This window comes from Telmatherina bonti, assembly GCF_933228915.1.
Source record: "Telmatherina bonti genome assembly, chromosome: 22".
Classification (NCBI taxonomy): Eukaryota; Metazoa; Chordata; class Actinopteri; order Atheriniformes; family Telmatherinidae; genus Telmatherina; species Telmatherina bonti.
The window spans coordinates 2,613,248-2,640,983 of record NC_136631.1 but is presented as its reverse complement, the minus strand read 5'-3'; the positions used below and the strand labels follow the sequence as shown (position 1 = coordinate 2,640,983).

Here is a 27,736-nt window from a genome sequence, read left to right as displayed (position 1 = left end):
GCTCGTCGTTGCTCGTCGTTGCTCGTCGTTTAACAAAAGGTTGTTTCAGGCAGAGAAGGAAACAAAAAATAAAAACAACAACAGCCTCCTGCACGGCAGCACCAGAACTCGCCGCAGCCATCATGAGGATCCTCGTGGTGTTTTCCTCACATGTACGGAGAGAACCTGAGGCCTCCATCCTGGGAACCTGGTCCAGCATCCAGGTGCAACAGCTCCATGGGGGGGGGGGGGGGGGGGGGGGGGGGTTAATGACAACCAATTACAGCAATTATGTGTTGTGGTTGGCCATTACGCGGCGTGTCGGCCTCCTTTGTCGGCGCTGGCTGTGAAAGGCAGAGTAATCACGGCCAGCCAGCCGAAGGAGCTACCAAGGGCAACCGGTACCCGGCGCCATGGCAACAAAACATTTATCCATAATGCTGCTCGCTGGATGGCGAGGACGAGAGGGTTGGCAGCAGGGAAATTAGGCGTAATGGTGGGGAGGGGGGGGATAGAGGTTTAGGGGGGGAGGGGGGTTTCAGACCAAATGTGGCGGTGTGTGAAAAATGATGCATGAAGATGAAAACAACCAACCACCGGTAGACCGCCATCCCATAATTTAACCCAAACTTCAAGTCATTTCCTGCCGTGAACGTGGAGCAGTGGGCGGAGCAGGAAGTAGGCCGTGCCACTTCCTCCGTCTCCCTGCAGGACCATGATGAGTGTGTATGAGCGTGCACGCGAGTGTGCATGAAAGCCCCACTGTCAGTGTGCACGTGACTGGTTGCTGGGATATGACATCATCAGCTACTGTTTCAGGTTTCTGCCGTCGTCACGGTGAACAGAAACATAAAAGCTTCGTCTCGGAGAATTCCCTTCAGACAAACGGAGGAAAAGCCCAACGCGTACGGAACGCGGAGAACGAGTACGGAACGCGGAGAACGAGTACGGAACGCGGAGAACGCGTACGGAACGCGGAGAACGAGTACGGAACGCGGAGAACGCGTACGGAACGCGGAGAACGCGTACGGATCGCGGAGAACGCGTACGGAACGCGGAGAACGCGTACGGAACGCGGAGAACGAGTACGGAACGCGGAGAACGCGTACGGAACGCGGAGAACGCGTACGGAACGCGGAGAACGAGTACGGATCGCGGAGAACGCGTACGGAACGCGGAGAACGAGTACGGAACGCGGAGAACGAGTACGGAACGCGGAGAACGAGTACGGAACGCGGAGAACGAGTACGGAACGCGGAGAACGAGTACGGATCGCGGAGAACGAGTACGGAACGCGGAGAACGCGTACGGAACGCGGAGAACGAGTACGGAACGCGGAGAACGCGTACGGAACGCGGAGAACGAGTACGGAACGCGGAGAACGCGTACGGAACGCGGAGAACGCGTACGGAACGCGGAGAACGAGTACGGAACGCGGAGAACGAGTACGGAACGCGGAGAACGCGTACGGAACGCGGAGAACGCGTACGGAACGCGGAGAACGAGTACGGAACGCGGAGAACGCGTACGGAACGCGGAGAACGCGTACGGATCGCGGAGAACGCGTACGGAACGCGGAGAACGCGTACGGAACGCGGAGAACGAGTACGGAACGCGGAGAACGAGTACGGAACGCGGAGAACGAGTACGGAACGCGGAGAACGCGTACGGAACGCGGAGAACGAGTACGGATCGCGGAGAACGCGTACGGAACGCGGAGAACGAGTACGGAACGCGGAGAACGCGTACGGAACGCGGAGAACGAGTACGGAACGCGGAGAACGAGTACGGAACGCGGAGAACGCGTACGGAACGCGGAGAACGAGTACGGAACGCGGAGAACGAGTACGGAACGCGGAGAACGAGTACGGAACGCGGAGAACGAGTACGGAACGCGGAGAACGCGTACGGAACGCGGAGAACGAGTACGGAACGCGGAGAACGAGTACGGAACGCGGAGAACGAGTACGGAACACGTATGGAACGCGGCTCAGAATGGCCGACGGGAAGCAGGACCAGGATCACACAAAAATATGTTTTCCGAAAATGACAGAAATAATTCAACTTTATAAACCTGGAAGAGATGAAAATTATGTTTTATTCTCTGAAATTAAAAATACAAATATTTTGAAATTCATTTTTTCCATTTAACTTTATTCAAATAAACATCTTCATTTATAACACCTTACATTTATTAACAATTTGATATGGAATATATGTTTCATTTTTACATTAATTTACTTTATATGAACAATATTTTTTGTGTTTTTATTTGTAATAAAAAATAGTTCAATTTTCGTGTAATTTATTAGAATGTGTTTATGACATAGTATTCCTTATAGAATAAATAAATATATCTAAACATCAACTCATTGTTTTGTTAATGATCAACATTTAAATATACTTACATTTAATTCCAGCTGGAAATATCCATTGTTATTCTAAAATATTATTCAGGAAATAAATTTTACATTTATTTTTGCTGAATGAAGTTTACAAAACTGTATTAACAATAAATTTATTCTATCTGGAGTAAAAGTAAGTAAAATAATTCTGTCGAAATCATTTTTTCTAAATTTCTAAACATGTTTCATTTTTTTATTCTTGACTCTAATCTGGAACAAATAAAGCTTTTTTTTTTTTTTTAAATTTAACTTTCAGATAAATTTAGAAGTTTATCCAAAATAAATCTGTCTGGAACAAATTCAAAATAATAATTTAATTATTAATAATATTAATGACAAACACTGAGGAGACTTTTCACGTTAAAGACTGTTGCAGCTACTTTTAATAGTTTTCTTATTCTACTAGATTTTATTTCCCCCCTCCCTGAGCAGCAGCACTATTGTGGTGGTAAGAGGGGGGGTTATAAGTCCTCAAGATCCCAGTAGCTATGTTTATGGGGGCGTTATGCAGCTGGTAAGGTCCCCCATGGCTGGGCATGGGATGAGTTCGGCGAGGCCATGGAGAAAGACTTTCGGACGGCTACGAGGAGATTCTGGTCCACCATCCGGCGGCTCAGGAGGGGAAGCAGTGCTCCATCAACACTGTGTACAGTGGAGGTGGGGAGCTGCTGACCTCAACTCGGGACGTTGTGGGTCGGTGGAAGGAATACTTCGAAGACCTCCTCAATCCTACCAACACGTCTTCCGATGAGGAAGCAGAGCTGGTGGACTCAGGGGTGGACTCTCCTATCTCTGGGGCTGAAGTCGCTGAGGTGGTCAAAAAGCTCCTTGGCGGCAAGGCCCCGGGGTGGATGAGATCCGCCCGGAGTTCCTTAAGGCTCTGGATGCTGTGGGGCTGTCCTGGCTGACACGCCTCTGCAGCATCGCGTGGACATCGGGGGCAGTACCGCTGGACTGGCAGACTGAGGTGGTGGTCCCCATTTTTAAGAAGGGGGACCGGAGGGTGTGTTCCAATTACAGGGGAATCACACTCCTCAGCCTCCCTGGGAAGGTCTATTCAGGGGTCCTGGAGAGGAGGGTCCGCCGGATAGTCGAATCCCGGATTGAGGAGGAGCAGTGTGGTTTTCATCCTGGTCGCGGAACAGTGGACCAGCTCTATACCCTCTTTGGGGTCCTGGAGGGGGCATGGGAGTTTGTCCAACCAGTCTACATGTGTTTTGTGGACCTGGAGAAGGCATTCGATCGTGTCCCCCAGGGGCTCCTGTGGGGGGTACTCCGGGAGTATGGGGTACCGGATCCCCTTGTGCAAGCTGTCCGGTCCCTGTACGACAGGTGTCAGAGCTTGGTCCATATTGCCGGTAGTAAGTCGGATCCGTTTCCGGTGAGGGTTGGACTCCGCCAAGGCTGCCCTTTATCACCGATTCTGTTCATAACTTATATGGACAGAATTTCTAGGTGCAGCCGAGGTGTTGAGGGGATCCGACTTGGTGGCCTCAGGATTGGGTCCCTGCTTTTTGTGGATGACGTGGTCCTGTTGGCTTCATCTGGTCGTGATCTCCAGCTCTCACTTGAGCGATTCGCGGCCGAGTGTGAAGCGGCTGGGATGAGAATCAGCACCTCAAAATCTGAGACCATGGTCCTCAGCCGGAATAGGGTGGATTGTCCTCTCCGGGTCGGGGGTCAGGTCCTGCCTCAAGTGGAGGAGTTTAAATATCTCGGGGTCTTGTTCACGAGTGAGGGAAGGATGGAGCGCGAGATCGACAGACGGATCGGTGCGGCGTCTGCAGTAATGCGGACTCTGCGCCGGTCTGTCGTGGTGAAGAAGGAGCTGAGCCAGAAGGCGAAGCTCTCCATTTACCAGTCGATCTACGTTCCTACCCTCACCTATGGTCATGAGCTGTGGGTCGTGACCGAAAGAAGGAGATCTCGTATACAGGCGGCTGAAATGGGTTTCCTCCGCAGGGTGGCCGGGCTCTCCCTTAGAGATAGGGTGAGGAGCTCGGTCATCCGGGAGGAGATCAGAGTAGAACCGCTGCTCCTCCGCATCGAGAGGAACCAGTTGAGGTGGCTCGGGCATCTGGTCAGGATGCCTCCTGGACCTCCCTGGTGAGGTGTTCCAGGCACGTCCCTCTGGGAGGAGACCCCGGGGAAGACCCAGGACACGCTGGAGGGATTATATCTCTCAGCTGGCCTGCGAACGCCTCGGGATCCCTCCGCAGAGTTGGCAAATGTGGCTGGGGAGAGGGAAGTCTGGGCTTCCCTGCTTAGGCTGCTGCCCCCGCGACCCGACCCCGGATAAGCGGCAGAAGATGGATGAATTTTATTTCATATTTTTCAACATCTCAATGATATTTTCTCTTTATATTTTACTGTTTAGTGCTTCTTCTGCTTCTTTTATTGTTTTATGAAGAATATTTTAAATAGTTTTTTGCAAGAAATGTGACGTACAAACTAGTTAAGTCAAATGTTTGTATAAAGTTGTTTTTGTGAATTTAAAAGAAGAAAATTTGATGAAGGATTTCCATTTATTCCTGTGTCATAAAATTCTTAAGAATGTGATGTTTGTGTCGTCAATCATCTAAAAAGACAAAAATTATGAATCCATGTTTCTCATGCCGCTCATGCAGGTTTACATGCTTCCAACTCTAAAAGTGCATTCACATCTAGATAGTCCCCTAGACCTGGTCCGATCAGGGACTCGGTTCACTCGGGGATCGGACAGTCCCTAGACCTGGTCCGATCAGGGACTCGGTTCACTCGGGGATCGGACAGTCCCTAGACCTGGTCCGATCAGGGACTCGGTTCACTCGGGGATCGGACAGTCCCTAGACCTGGTCCGATCAGGGACTCGGTTCACTCGGGGATCGGACAGTCCCTAGACCTGGTCCGATCAGGGACTCGGTTCACTCGGGGATCGGACAGTCCCTAGACCTGGTCCGATCAGGGACTCGGTTCACTCGGGGATCGGACAGTCCCTAGACCTGGTCCGATCAGGGACTCGGTTCACTCGGGGATCGGACAGTCCCTAGACCTGGTCCGATCAGGGACTGACTCTGACGCTGCTTCTTTGAACCGAATGAGACTTTGTTTACTTGTTCACACAATCCTCCAAACCAAGCAGCTTTCTCAGCAAACAGACGGAATGAACTCAAAAACTGCCGTGAACGTTCCCTAGCACACCGAGCTGAAATAAACGGCTCAGTAACAGTTTGGATGAGGAAATTCATGGATCTGAACCAGGTCTGCTGGAGCATCTAAAACCTGCAATGATTCAAAACGGGTTTTCTGTATCTGAGGAAAGTTTTATTCCCAAACCTTCATCCTGCACACGCAGTCTTCACCACGGGTCAGAACTGTATTAAGAGTATCCGCGGAGGATGTCATAATGAGTTTCATACATCCCTGCACGCGTGTGTCATGTTTTCTATAAAACCTTAACAGACACGACTCTTCCTGACCTCTTTCAAACAGCCCATGAAGTTGTTGCTGACTGGAGATCCGGGCAGGTCGGCTGTGCTGGGGCTTCCACCCACATAAAAGAAGTCGTCTGAGCCCAGCATGGTGTAGTCCTCCTGGGTGTAGCCAGTGGTTGTCAGGATCCCATCCACCGATATCGTCACCTGATGAAGATGAAGGAAAAGAGAAGATGGTGAGATTACATTTTAGATTAAAGCTCAGTCAGGGTTTTGGGAATTCCAAATAAACTGAGAAAATGTGACAACTTGGAAGCCATCAGCAGACATTCAAACCATTTGATCTCTTCATGAAAAATTTGAGCTGATTGTGAATCTGAAACACTGTACTTCCAGGGTGATATTTAGCATTGTTAGCAGCTGTTAGCATGTGTAAAAAGTAGCTTTACGTGATGTTTAGCAATGTTAGCAGCTGTTAGCATGTGTAAAAAGTAGCTTTACGCAATGTTTAGCAATGTTAGCAGCTGTTAGCATGTGTGAAATTATTTCTAGGGTGATGTTTAGCAATGTTAGCAGCTGTTAGCATGTGTGAAATTATTTCTAGGGTGATGTTTAGCAATGTTAGCAGCTGTTAGCATGTGTAAAAAGTAGCTTTACGCAATGTTTAGCAATGTTAGCAGCTGTTAGCATGTGTTAAAGTATTTCCATTGTGATGTTTAGCATTGTTACCAGCTGTTAGTATGTGTGAAATTATTTCTAGGGTGATGTTTAGCAATGTTAGCAGCTGTTAGCATGTGTGAAATTATTTCTAGGGTGATGTTTAGCAATGTTAGCAGCTGTTAGCATGTGTATAAGTTTTTCCAGGGTGATGTTTAGCATTGTTAGAAGCCGTTAGCATGTGTTAAATTATTTCCAGGATAATGTTTAGCAATGTTAGCATCTTTTCTTCTGTCAGTAAATGTCTGGGAAGAGAGGCGACCAGTTGCTGGGGTTTTCGGTTAGTATTGTTCTGGTCTGAAGCTGGATTCCAGCTGCTCGACAGTCATAGATCTTTGTTGCTGCATTCTACCTCATGATACTCCAGATGTTTCGCATTGGTATTGTAAGATGTGGTTTAGCATGGTCCTGCTGAAATCTGCAAGATCTTCCCTGAAAGAGGCGTTGGCTGAACGGGAGCAAATGTTGTGCTGCACAAAGATTCCTTCTAATTCTCTGTCTCTGGATGATATTCCACAGAGCATCAACATGCATATGGGGGTTTCAGGATGAACTGTGTTTGCAGACAGTGATTTCTGGTATTCCTCCCTTCAAATTCTCCTCCAGTTGGTTACCCTAACCCTGTTGGAGCGTTTCACAGATGCGTTGCTGCCATCAGATCCACAATCTGCTCATATTTTCCATCAGATGATAAAATGTCTCATCTGCTTTTCTTGTACTGGGAAAAATACGACCTGTTGACATTTATGGAACTTGTGAAGTATGATCTAAACTAGGTGAGTTTCTGTTTGTTTTTTATTAAAGTGTCTCTATGATGCACATTTCAGTCTAATTTATTTTAATATGCAAGTCCGAAAGGACAAGAAATATCATTTTCCACAAACCCCTTCATTCATCTTCTATTGATCCTCTCAGATCAGATCAGCTAGAAACAAGCCAAAAGAGAAAGCTCCGCCTCCTGCCCTGCAGACTGTGTCTGATTGGTCAACTGCTAGGAGTAGTTATACTGAGCAGTGAAGGTGGGCGTGGCTTTCTTCTCATGAACGTAAAAAACTTGGGAAGATGACCAATCACTGAGTCCCTCCCCCGGGACGTTACTAAAATGTTGAAGTAGAAAAAACTCTCTAAAATCAATCGTTTCCGTTGCCATGGAAACCGAACACAGACAGTGCTGGAAAACTCCAACATGCGTTTAGAGGATAAAAAAAACTGATGAGTTTTCATCACTATAACACTGTAGAAATCTAGAAAAAGCATCATAGAGCCGCTTTAACAAAGGAACAGAAGGTAACGTGCAGAAGAGACAAGCCACTCTGCAGGGCGGGAAACAGCGCTTCTGGCAGGTTACGCCAGAAATCCTGCTAAAGTGTCAGAAAAATGCCAATAAAGGTTAGAAAACATCAAGACATTTCCCTGTCTCTGTGTGTGTGTGTGTGTGTGTGTGTGTGTGAGAGAGAGACATGCAGTGGTCGGCATGGCTGGAAAGACGCCACACATTGACCGTTTAAATAGATTTTAATTACATAAAACTCCTGTAGGTGGAAAAACCAAGAAGAAGAAGGAGGAGGACAACCAGAAGGTGAAGAAGAACGGTGCGTTCCATTTGAACCGGGATATTTTGTTCAGCTTCATGACAACCTCGGAGGGAAAACTTTCTCCAGCGAGGCGTAAAGTTAGCTGTACGAGTCAGCGGTGGAACAGAGCCGACTTCCCAGCTCCGAGTCACCTGGAACGCACCGGAAGGAGCAGAGGAAGAGGAGACCACTGCAAGCCGAGCGGGAGGAGGGGTCTGTACCAGGCAGTGCAGCTTGTTGAACAGCTTGGGTCCGATGCCTGGTGGCTTCATCACGGGGGGGGGGGGGGGGGGGGGGGGTGGCGACACGTCAGATCACATGACTCAGCTCAAACATGAAACACATGTGGATGGACGCATTGACAAAGGCAAAATCCTGACATGATGCATGAAGCTGATTCCATTTCCTACAAAAACATTTATGTCAAATAAGGAAAAAAAATTAAATGAAATTAAATCAAAATTAATGAAAATGAGATGAAATGAAAAATACTTTATTATTCCCCAAAGGGAAATATTGCAGTATATAATAATAATAACTAGAGGAGGTCTTGTTCCGGAGGCTGATGGCTGCTGGCAGGAATGATCTTCTGTATCTTTCAGTCTTACATCGGACCTGAAGAAGCCTCTCACTGAACACACTTTGTTGTTTCATCACTGTGTTGTGGAGAGGGTGTGAAGAATCCTCCATCATCTTCATCAGCTTGTGCAGCATTCTTCTTTGGACAATCAGCTCCAGCGGCTCCAGAGTTACTCCAAGCACAGAAGCAGCTTTCTGGATCAGTTTGTTGATTCTCTTCAAGTCTCTGGTTCTGATGCTACTACCCCAGCAGATGCTGCAAAGCTGACTGCACTCTCCACAACAGACTTCTAGAAGATATGCAACATCTTGGTGCAGACGTTAAACCATCTCAGCTTCCTTAAGAAGTACAGTCTGCTCTGACCTTTCTTGTAGATGTAGTCAGTGTTGCATTTCCAGTCCAGTTTGTTGTCCAGCTGAACTCCAAGATACTTGTATTCCTCCACCACCTCCACCTCCTCTCCCAGGATGGAAACAGTGCTTTGTTTATTCTTCTTCCTCCTGAAGTCAACAATCATCTCTTTTGTTTTGCTGCTATTTAATATGAGATGATTGTCACCGCACCATTTAACAAACTGACTGACCAGTTCTCTGTACTCTGCTTCTTGTCCATCCCTGATACACCCCACAACTGCAGAGTCATCAGAGTATTTCTGCAGATGACAGGACTCAGAGTTGTACTGGAAGTCTGAGGTGTACAGAGTGAAGAGGAATGGCCAGAGTACAGTTCCTTGTGGTGCACCAGTGCTGCTGACCTCCATCTCAGACACAACCTTTCAGTCTCACAAACTGGGGTCTGTTTGTGAGGTAGTCATAGATCCAGGTGGTTGTGGAGGTATCCACCTGGAATTTATGGAGCTTCTCACATAACAAAGCAGGCTGAATGGTATTAAAAGCACTGAGAAATGAAAGAACATGACCCTCAGAGTGCTGCCTGAATGGTCCAGATGAGAGTGTGCTCTCTGGAGCAGGTATATGATGGCATCTTCAACCCCAAGTCCATTACGATATGCAGACTGGAATGGGTCCTGAAAGGTGTTTACTTGCTTGTTGAGGTGAGCCAGTAAGAGTCTCTCCAGGACTTTCATGATGTGAGATGTCAGGGCAACTGGTCTGTAGTCACTTGGTTCAGCTGGTTGTGTTTTTTTAGGCACTGGAACAAGGCAGGAGGTTTTCCACAGCACTGGGACTCTATTTAGTCTCAGACTGGTGTTGAAAAGGTGCTGGAGAATCGGACATAGTTGTTCTGAGCAGGTCTTGAGAACTCTGGGACTGACACCATCTGGACCTGCAGCCTTGTTCTGGTTCAGTTTCTCAAGTTGCTTCTTAACCTGATTGCAGGAGACAAACAAGGTGGAGGTCTCAGGATGTCCTGATGTGGAGGGAGATGAAGCTGTGTTCTGGTCCATGACTGAGCTGCAGGGTGACAGATTGGAGGCGTGACAGGAAAGCAGTGGGCTTATGGAGGGTGTGTGGTCTGTTGGGCTGGAGGTAGGGGGTGAACTGAACCTGTTGAAGAATATGTTCAGCTCATTAGCTCTGTCCAGACCTCCATCAGGCTGGTCCCCCTTTAACTTGAAGCCGGTGATCTTCTTCATTCCAGACCACACATCCCTCAGGTTATTCTGCTGGAGCTGACTTTCTAACTTCTTCCTGTAGTCCTCCTTGCACTTCTTAGTTTGGGTTTTAAGTTGTTTTTGTGTTGCCCTCAATAACTCCCTGTCTCCATCCCTGAAGGCTTTCTTTTTGATGTTCAGCAGCTTTTTCAGCTCACTGGTGATCCAGGGTTTGTTATTGGGGAAGCACCTCACTGTTCTTGTTGGGACGATGCTGTCCACACAGAAGTTTATGTCATCTGTCACACACTCAGTCATGGCGTTGATGTCGTCTCCATGAGGTTCACAGAGGACGTTCCAGTCTGTAGCCTCAAAGCCTCCTCTAAGAGCATCTTCAGCTTCAGCAGACCAGATTTTGATAGTCTTTGTGATGACTGGTTGCTGCTGAACGATGGGCTTGTAGGTGGAGGTGAGAAGAACCAGATTATGGTCAGATCTTCCTAAAGGAGGCAGGGCAGAACAACTGGATCCATTATTCATATTTGCATAAAATAAGTCCAACATCTTATTTTCTCTGGTGGAGCAGCTGACAAACTGCTGGAATGTTGGTAGAGTTGCAGAGAGGGAGACGTTGTTGAAGTCTCCGGAGATCGCCATGAATGAGTTTGGATGCTGTGTTTGTAGCCGAGCAACGACGGAGCTGATGACATCACAGGCTGTGTCTGGTGCGGTACCAGGTATTATATAAACCGCTACCAGAATAACACAGGTAAACTCTCTGGGTAAATAATATGGACGGAAGCTCACAGCTAACAGTTCCGTGTCCCTTGTGCATATCTTCTCCTTGACTGTAACATGTCCAGGATGACACCAACGCTGGTTAACCAGCACTGCAATTCCACCACCCTTTAGCTTTCCGCTGTGTTGTCTACTGCGGTCTGCACGGACCGTTTTAAAGCCCGGTACAGACACATTACAGTCAGGGATGTGTTCATGCAGCCATGTCTCGGTGAAGCACATAATACTGCACTCTCTGTATTCTTTCTGAGACCTTGTTAGCATCTCCAGCTTGTCCGTTTTGTTAGCTAGCGATCTCATGTTACCCATGACGACGGTCGGGAGAAATGGTTTAAATCTCTTTCTCCTCTGTCTGACTCCCGCTCTGCATCCTCTTCTCTTTCTTTTCAACTCCATCGGGATTTGATGTGTTGTTTCGCTGATAATCCTGATTTGGGAGAGGTTAATCAGTTGATCCCGATTGTAAACAAGTCTTTCGTTGCCATGGAGACTCATCATAACAAGCCTTGAAAGAGTCAAAAATATATAGAAAAATCTTCTTTGCAGCACACCCTCCGAACCAGCATGAAATCCTCAGGAAAAAAGACCTAATTTGAGGTAATATCTTTGTGAGAAGAGTTTGTACTTTAAAAAAAATCTAGATAGCAAGTCAGAGCTGCCAACAGACGGAGCAATCTAGAATATCAAATAAAGAGGATCTTTGTGCAGCCAGCATGACTCAGCAGTTCTGTCCGCCTTTTTTAGAGTGCCAATGCTCCAAGTCTCCCGCTTCCAGAGCTGCTGGACGTCTCCAGAAGTTACTGAATGAGCCGTATTTTCACATTCTCCATGCTTCCCTTCAGGAACATCATCAGACAGCAGGTAGAAACGTTTCTATGCAGATGATCCTCAGATCTACCTGCATGGAACCAATCAGGTTGTCCTGATTTCCTCCTGTTAGACTCACTGAGGGAGGAAGAGGAGGATGGGAGGAAGAGGACAGTGGGAGGAAGAGGAGGATGGGAGGAAGAGGACAGTGGGAGGAAGAGGAGGATGGGAGGAAGAGGACAGTAGGAGGAAAAGGAGGATGGGAGGAAGAGGACAGTAGGAGGAAGAGGAGGATGGGAGGAAGAGGACAGTAGGAGGAAGAGGAGGATGGGAGGAAGAGGACAGTAGGAGGAAGAGGAGGATGGGAGGAAGAGGACAGTGGGAGGAAGAGGAGGATGGGAGGAAGAGGACAGTAGGAGGAAAAGGAGGATGGGAGGAAGAGGACAGTAGGAGGAAGAGGAGGATGGGAGGAAGAGGACAGTGGGAGGAAGAGGAGGATGGGAGGAAGAGGACAGTGGGAGGAAGAGGAGGATGGGAGGAAGAGGACAGTAGGAGGAAGAGGAGGATGGGAGGAAGAGGACAGTAGGAGGAAGAGGAGGATGGGAGGAAGAGGACAGTGGGAGGAAGAGGAGGATGGTAGGAAGAGGAGGATGGGAGGAAGAGGACAGTAGGAGGAAGAGGAGGATGGGAGGAAGAGGAGGATGGTAGGAAGAGGAGGATGGGAGGAAGAGGACAGTAGGAGGAAGAGGAGGATGGGAGGAAGAGGAGGATGGGAGGAAGAGGACAGTGGGAGGAAGAGGAGGATGGGAGGAAGAGGAGGATGGGAGGAAGAGGACAGTGGGAGGAAGAGGAGGATGGGAGGAAGAGGAGGATGGGAGGAAGAGGAGGATGGGAGGAAGAGGACAGTGGGAGGAAGAGGAGGATGGGAGGAAGAGGACAGTAGGAGGAAGAGGAGGATGGGAGGAAGAGGACAGTAGGAGGAAGAGGAGGATGGGAGGAAGAGGACAGTGGGAGGAAGACCCACCTGTCCAGGTGATGCTATTCTAGTTCGGGGTTGTCTAGACAACCATTAGTTATGTAACCATGGAGACGTGATGTACTGAGTCGTACCGTGCTCCTCTTCCTCCATGTATAAATCTGTGACATCATCAGCATGTTCCTCCTCTTCCTGCAGGACTTTCAGAATAAAAGCTGCTGAACATGTTGATCTGTCTTTCCTGTCCTCTCCACCCCGACCGCTCCTCCCTGACCCGGTCCTGATGGCCGCTCCTCCCTGACCCGGTCCTGATGGCCGCTCCTCCCTGACCCGGTCCTGATGGCCGCTCCTCCCTGACCCGGTCCTGATGGCCGCTCCTCCCTGACCCGGTCCTGATGGCCGCTCCTCCCTGACCCGGTCCTGATGGCCGCTCCTCCCTGACCCGGTCCTGATGGCCGCTCCTCCCTGACCCGGTCCTGATGGCCGCTCCTCCCTGACCCGGTCCTGATGGCCGCTCCTCCCTGACCCGGTCCTGATGGCCGCTCCTCCCTGACCCGGTCCTGATGGCCGCTCCTCCCTGACCCGGTCCTGATGACCGCTCCTCCCTGACCCGGTCCTGATGGCCGCTCCTCCCTGACCCGGTCCTGATGACCGCTCCTCCCTGACCCGGTCCTGATGACCGCTCCTCCCTGACCCGGTCCTGATGACCGCTCCTCCCTGACCCGGTCCTGATGGCCGCTCCTCCCTGACCCGGTCCTGATGGCCGCTCCTCCCTGACCCGGTCCTGATGACCGCTCCTCCCTGACCCGGTCCTGATGGCCGCTCCTCCCTGACCCGGTCCTGATGGCCGCTCCTCCCTGACCCGGTCCTGATGACCGCTCCTCCCTGACCCGGTCCTGATGGCCGCTCCTCCCTGACCCGGTCCTGATGACCGCTCCTCCCTGACCCGGTCCTGATGGCCGCTCCTCCCTGACCCGGTCCTGATGGCCGCTCCTCCCTGACCCGGTCCTGATGACCGCTCCTCCCTGACCCGGTCCTGATGGCCGCTCCTCCCTGACCCGGTCCTGATGGCCGCTCCTCCCTGACCCGGTCCTGATGGCCGCTCCTCCCTGACCCGGTCCTGATGGCCGCTCCTCCCTGACCCGGTCCTGATGACCGCTCCTCCCTGACCCGGTCCTGATGGCCGCTCCTCCCTGACCCGGTCCTGATGGCCGCTCCTCCCTGACCCGGTCCTGATGGCCGCTCCTCCCTGACCCGGTCCTGATGGCCGCTCCTCCCTGACCCGGTCCTGATGGCCGCTCCTCCCTGACCCGGTCCTGATGGCCGCTCCTCCCTGACCCGGTCCTGATGGCCGCTCCTCCCTGACCCGGTCCTGATGGCCGCTCCTCCCTGACCCGGTCCTGATGACCGCTCCTCCCTGACCCGGTCCTGATGGCCGCTCCTCCCTGACCCGGTCCTGATGGCCGCTCCTCCCTGACCCGGTCCTGATGGCCGCTCCTCCCTGACCCGGTCCTGATGGCCGCTCCTCCCTGACCCGGTCCTGATGGCCGCTCCTCCCTGACCCGGTCCTGATGACCGCTCCTCCCTGACCCGGTCCTGATGGCCGCTCCTCCCTGACCCGGTCCTGATGACCGCTCCTCCCTGACCCGGTCCTGATGACCGCTCCTCCCTGACCCGGTCCTGATGGCCGCTCCTCCCTGACCCGGTCCTGATGGCCGCTCCTCCCTGACCCGGTCCTGATGGCCGCTCCTCCCTGACCCGGTCCTGATGGCCGCTCCTCCCTGACCCGGTCCTGATGGCCGCTCCTCCCTGACCCGGTCCTGATGACCGCTCCTCCCTGACCCGGTCCTGATGGCCGCTCCTCCCTGACCCGGTCCTGATGACCGCTCCTCCCTGACCCGGTCCTGATGGCCGCTCCTCCCTGACCCGGTCCTGATGGCCGCTCCTCCCTGACCCGGTCCTGATGACCGCTCCTCCCTGACCCGGTCCTGATGACCGCTCCTCCCTGACCCGGTCCTGATGGCCGCTCCTCCCTGACCCGGTCCTGATGACCGCTCCTCCCTGACCCGGTCCTGATGGCCGCTCCTCCCTGACCCGGTCCTGATGACCGCTCCTCCCTGACCCGGTCCTGATGACCGCTCCTCCCTGACCCGGTCCTGATGACCGCTCCTCCCTGACCCGGTCCTGATGGCCGCTCCTCCCTGACCCGGTCCTGATGGCCGCTCCTCCCTGACCCGGTCCTGATGGCCGCTCCTCCCTGACCCGGTCCTGATGGCCGCTCCTCCCTGACCCGGTCCTGATGGCCGCTCCTCCCTGACCCGGTCCTGATGGCCGCTCCTCCCTGACCCGGTCCTGATGGCCGCTCCTCCCTGACCCGGTCCTGATGGCCGCTCCTCCCTGACCCGGTCCTGATGGCCGCTCCTCCCTGACCCGGTCCTGATGGCCGCTCCTCCCTGACCCGGTCCTGATGGCCGCTCCTCCCTGACCCGGTCCTGATGGCCGCTCCTCCCTGACCCGGTCCTGATGGCCGCTCCTCCCTGACCCGGTCCTGATGGCCGCTCCTCCCTGACCCGGTCCTGATGGCCGCTCCTCCCTGACCCGGTCCTGATGGCCGCTCCTCCCTGACCCGGTCCTGATGGCCGCTCCTCCCTGACCCGGTCCTGATGGCCGCTCCTCCCTGACCCGGTCCTGATGGCCGCTCCTCCCTGACCCGGTCCTGATGGCCGCTCCTCCCTGACCCGGTCCTGATGGCCGCTCCTCCCTGACCCGGTCCTGATGGCCGCTCCTCCCTGACCCGGTCCTGATGGCCGCTCCTCCCTGACCCGGTCCTGATGGCCGCTCCTCCCTGACCCGGTCCTGATGGAGGTTTTCTTCCCACTGTCGCCTCCTGCAGGATGAAGAACTGGATCCAGGATGCGACCAGCTGGTTTTGATCAGGTCTGAAGTGAAGCGACCTCTCTCTGAAGTCCCGACACGATGCTGTTCTGACAAAACTGAACTGAATTTGACTTTTTTCTATTTCTTTCTAAGTTTGGCCGTTTCAGGCTTCCATACATCACATCAGCAAAAGCAGGTTCTGTTTTCGAGTCACCTGGATGACCAGTCACCTGACACACCTGTCGGACTTACCTGCCGGAGGTTGCGTGTGACTTTGACGTCGTGCCAGGAGTTGTCGTTGAACTTGCCGTTGACAGGCTCCACGATGGCTTCGAAGGCTCCGGAGCCGAGGTTGATGACGAGGGAGACGGCGCCGTCCTTCAGCGCCAGGTTGACGTAGTCGGCGGACTTCCCGGTGTGGAGGATGAGGCCGTTCCGCTGCCACGTCTTGAAGGACAGCGTGATCTCGTCGCTGCTGCTCTGGATGGGGTTCTGGGAGAGGTCGTAGCAGAAGTACTCGGATCCTCGGAAGGTGGCCACGTTCTCTTCTCTGGCTGTGGCGGGAACAGACCAAGGTCAGTTTACAGTAAAAAACCCAATGCTTTGCTTCCACCCTGCAGGAAGGCTGAGGCCAAAGCAACTCCTGCTCACATCTCTCACATTAGAGTCCCATTAAACCCATTTTATCCTGCATCTCTGGACTTCTGGATTCTAATCCTTTTTCTATTTTAAATTCTATTTTATATTTACAGTATTATTATCTTAGTTTTATTCAGCCCTTTCCTGTGTGTTCCCTTTGCACCGTGAATTTACCCGCTGTGCGACAAATAAACGTATGTTGAAGCTTGAATCTTAATATCAAAATTCAGAGAATTAGAAGGAATCTCTGTATGCATGGGGCAAGGCTGATGCTGGTGATCCGTTGGTCAAAAATGCAAACTGAAACAGAAAAACATCTGGAGGAAGAAAAAGGAAGAAGTTACAGCTAATCAGGATAATTATCAGAGCGGTCAGCATCATGGGTGGTCATAAAAGCCCACCTTAGAGAGGTAGAGTCTCTCGGACATAAAAGAGCACCTTAGAGAGGTAGAGCCTCTCGGACATAAAAGAGCACCTTAGAGAGGTAGAGCCTCTCGAACATAAAAGAGCACCTTAGAGAGGTAGAGCCTCTCGGACATAAAAGGGAACCTTAGAGAGGTAGAGCCTCTCGGACATAAAAGAGCACCTTAGAGAGGTAGAGCCTCTCGGACATAAAAGAGCACCTTAGAGAGGTAGAGCCTCTCGGACATAAAAGGGAACCTTAGAGAGGTAGAGCCTCTCGGACATAAAAGAGCACCTTAGAGAGGTAGAGCCTCTCGGACATAAAAGGGAACCTTAGAGAGGTAGAGCCTCTCGGCCATAAAAGAGCACCTTAGAGAGGTAGAGTCTCTCGGACATAAAAGAGCACCTTAGAGAGGTAGAGCCTCTCGGACATAAAAGAGCACCTTAGAGAGGTAGAGCCTCTCGGACATAAAAGAGCACCTTAGAGAGGTAGAGCCTCTCGGACATAAAAGGGAACCTTAGAGAGGTAGAGCCTCTCGGCCATAAAAGAGCACCTTAGAGAGGTAGAGTCTCTCGGACATAAAAGAGCACCTTAGAGAGGTAGAGCCTCTCGGCCATAAAAGAGCACCTTAGAGAGGTAGAGCCTCTGGGACATAAAAGAGCACCTTAGAGAGGTAGAGCCTCTCGGACATAAAAGAGCACCTTAGAGAGGTAGAGTCTCTCGGACATAAAAGCCCACCTTAGAGAGGTAGAGCCTCTCGGACATAAAAGAGCACCTTAGAGAGGTAGAGCCTCTCGGACATAAAAGAGCACCTTAGAGAGGTAGAGTCTCTCGGACATAAAAGCCCACCTTAGAGAGGTAGAGCCTCTCGGACATAAAAGAGCACCTTAGAGAGGTAGAGCCTCTCGGACATAAAAGAGCACCTTAGAGAGGTAGAGTCTCTCGGACATAAAAGCCCACCTTAGAGAGGTAGAGCCTCTCGGACATAAAAGCCCACCTTAGAGAGGTAGAGCCTCTCGGACATAAAAGAGCACCTTAGAGAGGTAGAGCCTCTGGGACATAAAAGAGCACCTTAGAGAGGTAGAGTCTCTCGGACATAAAAGAGCACCTTAGAGAGGTAGAGTCTCTCGGACATAAAAGAGCACCTTAGAGAGGTAGAGCCTCTCGGACATAAAAGAGCACCTTAGAGAGGTAGAGCCTCTGGGACATAAAAGCCCACCTTAGAGAGGTAGAGCCTCTCGGACATAAAAGAGCACCTTAGAGAGGTAGAGTCTCTCGGACATAAAAGAGCACCTTAGAGAGGTAGAGCCTCTCGGACATAAAAGAGCACCTTAGAGAGGTAGAGTCTCTCGGACATAAAAGCCCACCTTAGAGAGGTAGAGCCTCTCGGACATAAAAGAGCACCTTAGAGAGGTAGAGCCTCTGGGACATAAAAGAGCACCTTAGAGAGGTAGAGTCTCTCGGACATAAAAGAGCACCTTAGAGAGGTAGAGCCTCTCGGCCATAAAAGAGCACCTTAGAGAGGTAGAGCCTCTGGGACATAAAAGAGCACCTTAGAGAGGTAAAGTCTCTCGGACATAAAAGCCCACCTTAGAGAGGTAGAGCCTCTCGGACATAAAAGGGGGGGGGGGGTAAAAGAAAGGGATAAAGAGAAAAAGAAAGAAGCTCAGTGTATCAGGAAATGTCCCTCAGCAGTCTAAACCTATAGCAGCATAACTAAGGGATGCTAACCATCCCTAGCTATAGGACTTATCAAAAAGATAAGTCTTCAGCCTAGTCTTAAAGGTGGGGAGGGTGTCTGCTTCCCTAACACTAACTGGGAGCTTATTCCATAAGAGAGGGGCCTGATAACCAAAGGCTCTGCCTCCTGCTCGGCTCTTTGAGACTCTAGGAACCACAAGTAAGCCTGCAGTCTGCGAACGAAGTACTCTGCTTGGTATATAAGGAACTATGAGGTCTTTGATATATAGTGGTGCCTGGTTGTGGAGGGCTTTATATGTAAGGAGAAGGATTTTAAATTCTATTCTAGATTCAACAGGCAGCCAATGAAGAGAGGCTAAAACTGGAGAAATATGATCTCTCCTGCTGGTTCTGGTCAGGACTCTGGCTGCAGAATTCTGGATCAGCTGAAGGCTTTTCAGGGCATATTTAGGACAGCCCAGTAATAGAGAGTTACAGTAATCTAGTCTCGAAGTAACAAAAGCATGAACCAGTTTTTCTGCATCACTCTGAGACAGAATGTCCCTAATTTTGGCTTTATTACGTAAATGAAAGAAGGCTGTTTTAGTAACCTGCTTAATATGTGGGCCAAAGGACAGGTCAGGGTCAAATATTACTCCAAGGTTTCTCACTGTAGCACTGGAAGCTAAAGTAATGCCATCCAGGTTCATTACAAAACCGGAAAATTTAGCTCTGAGTTTTTCAGATCCAACGAGAATTACTTCAGTCTTATCTGAGCTTAAGAGGAGAAAATTTCTAGACATCCAAGTCTTTATGTCTATGAGCCTATTGGGCTGATTTGTTTCATCTGGTTTAAAGGATAAGTATATCTGAGTATCATCTGCATAACAATGAAAGTTTATTCCATGCTGTCTAATAATTTTGCCTAAAGGGAGCATATATAGCGTGAAGAGTATTGGTCCAAGTACAGAACCTTGAGGAACTCCATGACTTTTGGGAGGAGGACTTGTCATTTACATGAACAAACTGAAGTCTATCAGATAAATATGATTTAAACCAGCTTAACGCTGTACCTGTAATTCCAATCACCTGTTCTAGTCTCTGTAACAGAATGTTATGATCGACTGTATCAAATGCAGCACTAAGATCAAGCAAGATAAGTACGGACACAAGTCCTTTGTCTGAGGCCATAAGAAGGTCATTAGTAACTTTCACCAATGCTGTCTCAGTGCTATGATGAGCTCTAAATCCTGACTGAAACTCCTCGCATAAATTATTTCTGCTCAGGTGGGCATGTAGCTGAGCTGAAACTATTTTCTCCAGAATTTTGGACATAAACGGGAGATTAGATATAGGTCTATAATTTGCTATCACCTCTGGATCCAGAGATTGCTTTTTAAGTAAAGGCATGATTACAGCAGTTTTAAATGATTGTGGTACATATCCTGTCACTAAAGACATATTGATAAGATTTAGTAGTGATGTATTAATTAAAGGGAAAATGTCCTTAAAGAGGCTCGTTGGGAGAGGGTCTAAGATACAGGTGGATGGTTTAGATGAAGCTATTATTTTAGTTAATTCAGAGGGTTGGACAGGACAGAAACTATTTAGACACAAGTCAGATCCTGGTTCTAAGGATGCTTCGGAGACCACAACAGGCTCAACATTATAGGTAGAAGGAAGAATATTGTGAATTTGATCTCTAATAGTATCAATTTTATTCCTGAAAAAATACATGAAATCATCACAGCTAAGTGAGAAAGGAATACATGGCTCCACAGCGCTCCGGCTCCTAGTAAGCCCGGCTGCAGTGCTGAAAAGAAACCGAGGGTTGTTTTTGTTTTCCTCTATCAATGATGAATAATAAGCTGTTCTTGCCGTACGTAAGGCTTTTTTGTATACAATTAAACTTTCTTTCCAGGTTAAGTGAGACTCCTCTAGTCCTGATGAACGCCATCTGTTTTCCAAACGCCTTGACGCCTGTTTTAGAGCTCGAAGCTGGGAATTAAACCAGGGAGCCTTCATAATCTTACCTAATTTCTTCTTCTTTAGGGAAGCAACATTATCCAAGGTTGTACGCATTGAAGCTGTTACAGTATCAGCATGTTGATCAATCTGAGCAGGAGTAAGGCTTAAAGGGGGACTCTCAGTCATGCTAACACATGGTAGAGGGGAAAAAATTTATTCAATTGATTGTTTAAATTTTGTAATATTATTGTCTGATAAACATCTAATATAGTAGAATTTATTTTTGGTCAGTGAGTAATCAAATAAAGTGAATTCAAAGGTTAATAAGAAGTGATCGGACAAGACAGGGTTTTGAGGAAATACTTTGAGCTTATCAGTCTCAATACCAGATGTTAGAACAAGATCAAGAGTGTGACCATGAGAGTGAGTGGCTCCATGGACATTTTGTGAAAACCCAGTTGAGTTTAGAATAGAACTAAAGGAAATGTTTAAACTATCATTTTCATGGTCAACATGAATATTAAAATCACCTAGTACAATGACTTTATCAGTAGTCAGCACTAACTCAGACAAGAGATCAGAGAATTCGGTCAGAAACTCGGAGTAAGGTCCAGGTGGGCGATACACTAATGCTAAAAGGAGCGGTTTCTCTCAATTCCATTTTGGATGAGATAAATTTAATGTCAGGAATTCAAAGGATTTATAGTTAGTTTTGTGCTTAGGATTAATTAAAAGTTCTGACTTAAAGACAGCTGCAACACCTCCTCCTCTGCCTGTAGTTCTAGGAATGTGAAAGTTTAAATAGTTAGCTGGCGTAGCTTCATTAATACTAACATAATCCTCTTGCTGTAACCAGGTTTCCGTAAGACAGAATAAATCAATGTGGTGATCACCTATCAAGTCATTGACTAATAAAGACTTATTTGGGACGGATCTAATATTCAGTAGGCCACACTTTATTGTCTTATTTTCAGATTTTATTAGATCCATTGTTTTTATTTTTATGAGGTTTTCACGATTAACCCCAGAAGTGTTTTTGTGTTGTTTAATTCTTACTGCTGGGGAGTTGTATAAGGTCGGAATGGGGTTTTGGGTGGGCGGCGGCAGGTGGGAAGCTGCAGAAAAGTGTGTAGGACTACAATTCTGCCTCCTGGTCCCAACCCTGAGTTGTCAATTTAGCTGACTAATAAAAGAGTCAAAGAGACCAAAGCTCATTTAAAATGTTCTGAGTGGAAACCTGGATGAAGATGTGGAATAGTTTGTGGACAGCATGGACGGCGTGTCCTGCAGACTAAAGAGGAGCAAAAAATGTTCCTTTGTGTTTATTAAACTGAAACTGTGAAAATCCAGTGACGATTCCAGTAAAATGAGGCCCAAATAAAGTGAACGCCTGGAGAAATGCAGTGCATGTGCATCACATGACAACATTAAAGAGCTAATCTTGCAGTGAAATTGGTTGTTGGGTTACACTGCGCCACAGCGGCTGGAATTGTGATCAGACAGAGGGAAGCAAAGCTGCAGAGACGGACTGTATTTATGAGCTTGGTAGAAGAGGAAGAGCCGAAGGATAACACAGAAAAATGGTCCAGTCAGGAGTTGTTATCTCTAACATCATCTTCAATTAACTGGCCGTCTCTTAAGCAGAAACACCGGCGTCTGCTGCCGAGCTGCAGGATCTGCAGGATCTGCAGGATCTGCAAGATCTGCAGGATCTGCAGGAACTACAGGATCTGCAGGATCTACAGGATCTACAGGATCTGCTGCAGGATCTGCAGGATCTGCAGGATCTGCTGCAGGATCTGCAGGATCTGCAGGACCTACAGGATCTACAGGATCTGCAGGATCTGCTGCAGGATCTGCAGGATCTACAGGATCTGCAGGATCTGCTGCAGGATCTGCAGGATCTACAGGATCTGCAGGATCTACAGGATCTGCAGGATCTGCTGCAGGATCTGCAGGATCTACAGGATCTGCAGGATCTGCTGCAGGATCTACAGGATCTGCTGCAGGATCTGCTGCAGGATCTACAGGATCTGCAGGATCTGCTGCAGGATCTACAGGATCTGCTGCAGGATCTGCTGCAGGATCTACAGGATCTGCAGGATCTGCTGCAGGATCTACAGGATCTGCTGCAGGATCTGGATCTGCTGCAGGATCTACAGGATCTGCAGGATCTGCTGCAGGATCTACAGGATCTGCAGGAACTACAGGATCTGCAGGATCTGCTGCAGGATCTACAGGATCTGCAGGATCTACAGGATCTGCAGGATCTGCTGCAGGATCTACAGGATCTGCAGGATCTGCAGGAACTACAGGATCTGCAGGATCTACAGGATCTACAGGATCTGCTGCAGGATCTACAGGATCTGCTGCAGGATCTACAGGATCTGCTGCAGGATCTACAGGATCTGCTGCAGGATCTGCAGGATCTACAGGATCTGCAGGATCTGCTGCAGGATCTACAGGATCTGCTGCAGGATCTACAGGATCTACAGGATCTGCTGCAGGATCTACAGGATCTGCAGGATCTACAGGATCTACAGGATCTGCTGCAGGATCTACAGGATCTGCAGGATCTGCTGCAGGATCTACAGGATCTGCAGGATCTACAGGATCTGCAGGATCTACAGGATCTGCTGCGGGATCTGCAGGAGGATCTACAGGATCTGCAGGATCTACAGGATCTGCTGCAGGATCTGCTGCAGGATCTACAGGATCTGCAGGATCTGCTGCAGGATCTACAGGATCTGCAGGATCTACAGGATCTGCAGGATCTGCTGCAGGATCTACAGGATCTGCAGGATCTGCTGCAGGATCTACAGGATCTGCAGGATCTACAGGATCTGCAGGATCTGCTGCAGGATCTACAGGATCTGCTGCAGGATCTACAGGATCTGCTGCAGGATCTACAGGATCTGCAGGATCTGCTGCAGGATCTACAGGATCTGCTGCAGGATCTACAGGATCTGCAGGATCTACAGGATCTGCAGGATCTACAGGATCTGCTGCAGGATCTACAGGATCTACAGGATCTGCAGGATCTACAGGATCTGCTGCAGGATCTGCTGCAGGATCTACAGGATCTGCTACAGGATCTACAGGATCTGCTGCAGGATCTACAGGATCTGCTGCAGGATCTACAGGATCTGCAGGATCTGCTGCAGGATCTACAGGATCTGCAGGATCTACAGGATCTGCTGCAGGATCTACAGGATCTGCTGCAGGATCTACAGGATCTGCAGGATCTGCTGCAGGATCTACAGGATCTGCAGGATCTACAGGATCTACAGGATCTGCTGCAGGATCTACAGGATCTGCTGCAGGATCTACAGGATCTACAGGATCTGCAGGATCTACAGGATCTGCTGCAGGATCTACAGGATCTGCAGGATCTGCAGGATCTACAGGATCTACAGGATCTGCAGGATCTGCTGCAGGATCTACAGGATCTGCTGCAGGATCTACAGGATCTACAGGATCTGCAGGATCTACAGGATCTGCTGCAGGATCTACAGGATCTGCAGGATCTGCAGGATCTACAGGATCTACAGGATCTGCTGCAGGATCTACAGAAACTGCAGGATCTACAGGATCTACAGGATCTGCAGGATCTGCTGCAGGATCTACAGGATCTGCTGCAGGATCTACAGGATCTACAGGATCTGCAGGATCTACAGGATCTACAGGATCTGCAGGATCTACAGGATCTACAGGATCTGCTGCAGGATCTACAGGATCTGCAGGATCTACAGGATCTACAGGATCTACAGGATCTGCAGGATCTACAGGATCTACAGGATCTGCTGCAGGATCTACAGGATCTGCAGGATCTACAGGATCTGCAGGATCTACAGGATCTACAGGATCTGCTGCAGGATCTACAGGATCTGCTGCAGGATCTACAGGATCTGCAGGATCTACAGGATCTGCTGCAGGATCTACAGGATCTGCAGGATCTGCTGCAGGATCTACAGGATCTGCAGGATCTACAGGATCTGCTGCAGGATCTACAGGATCTGCTGCAGGATCTACAGGATCTGCAGGATCTGCTGCAGGATCTACAGGATCTGCTGCAGGATCTACAGGATCTGCAGGATCTGCTGCAGGATCTACAGGATCTGCAGGATCTACAGGATCTACAGGATCTGCAGGATCTACAGGATCTACAGGATCTACAGGATCTGCTGCAGGATCTACAGGATCTGCTGCAGGATCTACAGGATCTGCAGGATCTACAGGATCTACAGGATCTGCTGCAGGATCTACAGGATCTGCTGCAGGATCTGCTGCAGGATCTACAGGATCTGCAGGATCTACAGGATCTGCAGGATCTACAGGATCTACAGGATCTGCTGCAGGATCTACAGGATCTGCAGGATCTGCTGCAGGATCTACAGGATCTACAGGATCTGCTGCAGGATCTGCAGGATCTACAGGATCTGCAGGATCTACAGGATCTGCTGCAGGATCTACAGGATCTGCAGGATCTACAGGATCTACAGGATCTGCTGCAGGATCTACAGGATCTGCAGGATCTGCTGCAGGATCTACAGGATCTACAGGATCTGCAGGATCTGCAGGATCTACAGGATCTACAGGATCTGCTGCAGGATCTACAGGATCTGCAGGATCTGCAGGATCTGCTGCAGGATCTACAGGATCTACAGGATCTACAGGATCTGCTGCAGGATCTACAGGATCTGCAGGATCTGCAGGATCTGCTGCAGGATCTACAGGATCTGCAGGATCTGCAGGATCTACAGGATCTACAGGATCTGCTGCAGGATCTACAGGATCTACAGGATCTGCTGCAGGATCTACAGGATCTGCTGCAGGATCTACAGGATCTGCAGGATCTACAGGATCTGCTGCAGGATCTACAGGATCTACAGGATCTGCTGCAGGATCTACAGGATCTGCTGCAGGATCTACAGGATCTACAGGATCTACAGGATCTGCTGCAGGATCTACAGGATCTGCTGCAGGATCTGCTGCAGGATCTACAGGATCTGCTGCAGGATCTACAGGATCTACAGGATCTACAGGATCTGCTGCAGGATCTACAGGATCTGCTGCAGGATCTACAGGATCTGCAGGATCTACAGGATCTGCAGGATCTGCTGCAGGATCTACAGGATCTGCAGGATCTACAGGATCTGCAGGATCTGCTGCAGGATCTGCAGGATCTGCAGGATCTGCTGCAGGATCTACAGGATCTGCAGGATCTACAGGATCTACAGGATCTGCTGCAGGATCTACAGGATCTGCAGGATCTGCTGCAGGATCTACAGGATCTGCAGGATCTGCTGCAGGATCTACAGGATCTGCAGGATCTGCTGCAGGATCTACAGGATCTGCTGCAGGATCTGCTGTGAAACCCCTCCAGCCACTGCATCAGGCCAGTTTCAGGCGTCTTCCAGGGGAAGAAAATCAAATGGCGACTGCTGCAGGATCTGCTGGTGTTAATAAGCAGCTTTTACGATGTTTACGATTATTACGATGCTGAAAGCACAAAGCCACATATTGCTATTCCACTTCTAGTTCTCCTGTTTCTGTCACAAGTTTTTCCATCTAAGTCCACCTGCAGCTTCGACTCGACCTCCACAAACGATCTATCAAACTTTGCATGAACGGATTTCTTTGTCCTTCTGACATGAGTGCAACCCGCAGCTGCTGCGGCTCCGCAAGGCCGTCACCTCCACACATCGTTTAAACAGCTCACAAAAGATGAAACTTTACCATCTGAAGGATCTCTCCAGATTTTTCTGCTTTTTACACAATCCCAGGTTACGATTTAGGAAACCTTCTCCACTGCAGCACAGTGAGCCTCGACGTAGTTCCAGCCCTCCCCTCCGACACAGCTCCGTCTTCCAAACGTAGCAGGGGTTTCTAACTCACCACAATTTACAGCCTGGTTACAGAAACAGCACAAAGACTCGTAAATCTTCTTTAAGAATGCGCTTTCTGGTTTTTATTTTCCATTTTTAGAGTTCCAACATGGTTCTTGTGCAGTAGGGGGAACATCCCTACTCTTTCCATCTCCAGCCCACTGTGAGGAAGACTGCATCCTCATCAGTGTACGACACAGCAGCGAGTCCTTCTGCCGAGCTACAATAACAACTCTCCTGCTTTTCTGCGTGAGGATACAACATCATGAAGAGCCACATAAACCTGAATATTTCTGCTTTATGGATGTGAACATCCGCTGGAAGTGAAATTCAGAACCAGAAAGGTATCCGTGGCCATTTAGCTGAAGTATGGAATAGTAATGAAGCAGGAATGACAAGAACTTCTTTATGAGGACGAGGAGGGGAGACTGTTATCACCCCGTAATGGTTTTAACGGCGTCCGTAAGATGGTCTGTTTGGAGCGTTCATGTGATGGATGAGTGTGGAGGAGTCATGCGAGGGGTCATCCATAAAAATGTCAGCAGAGGAGACGCGATGACCACAGTAAATATCTCCTCCATCTGGAGGATGCACTGAATCTGTGCTGTTTCCACCATCTTTCCAGCAGCGGTTTGGTTTATTTGTGGAGCATATATATTCCTAACGTTCAGGTTAAAATCAGGGAAACAACAAAAGTAACAACTGTTTGTTTGTTACATCAGTTATTATTATTTTTTTATTATTATTATTTCTACTTCTGCTGTAATGGTATTATACAGACTGAGTACTATTATTATTACTGCACAGCTCCACTATTCTATAAGACGTACTGGGAATTATATGAGCTTTGAACTTGTGAATATACTGCATGTATTTCTCTTACCATTTTGTTGATATTGCTGTGATTATGCTATTAGAATGATTACTGTAAAGCTCCATTATAAATTATTCTTGAATGTAATATTGATATGAACTTTAAGTATCTTTTTTATCATTACTATTATTGCTTCATTATAATAAATAATGTAATACTCATGAGTTATTAAAAATAAAAATGGAATATTTATGACGTTGAAATTGTTATAATTTATCAGTGAGGGATTTAAATGATGTCATTCTTCCAACCAATTTTATATTACATTTTTTTTATCTTTTCTTTTTTATCTTTTATCTTTATGTTCAAATAAATTTTATGTGGGTAAAATCTAAAGCTCACTGACATCCTGCAGGACTACATCATGCTGACACAGTGACTACATCCTGCTAACACCGTGACTACATCCTGCTAACACCGTGACTACAACCTGCAAACAAGTTGATAACATCCTGCTAACACCGTGACAACATCCTGTTAACACTGTGACTACATCCTGGTAACACCGTGACTACATCCTCTTAACACCATGAGTACATCCTGCGAACACCGTGACTACATCCTGCTAACACCGTGACTACATCCTCTTAACACCATGAGTAC

At 49.1% G+C, this 27,736-nt stretch overlaps 1 protein-coding gene across 1 annotated transcript in view; it reads right to left on the bottom strand.

Moving 5' to 3' along the window:
• The window catches only part of nrxn3a (neurexin 3a), a gene marked incomplete at its 5' end in the record, with an annotated part of 430,723 nt that overhangs the window by 256,966 nt on the left and 146,021 nt on the right, over positions 1–27,736 (bottom strand). The window contains 2 exons of the mRNA XM_079262315.1: positions 5,843–6,004; positions 15,934–16,235. Of these exons, the coding sequence (XP_079118441.1) occupies positions 5,843–6,004; positions 15,934–16,235 (464 nt within the window). The remainder of the gene's footprint in view (positions 1–5,842; positions 6,005–15,933; positions 16,236–27,736) is intronic.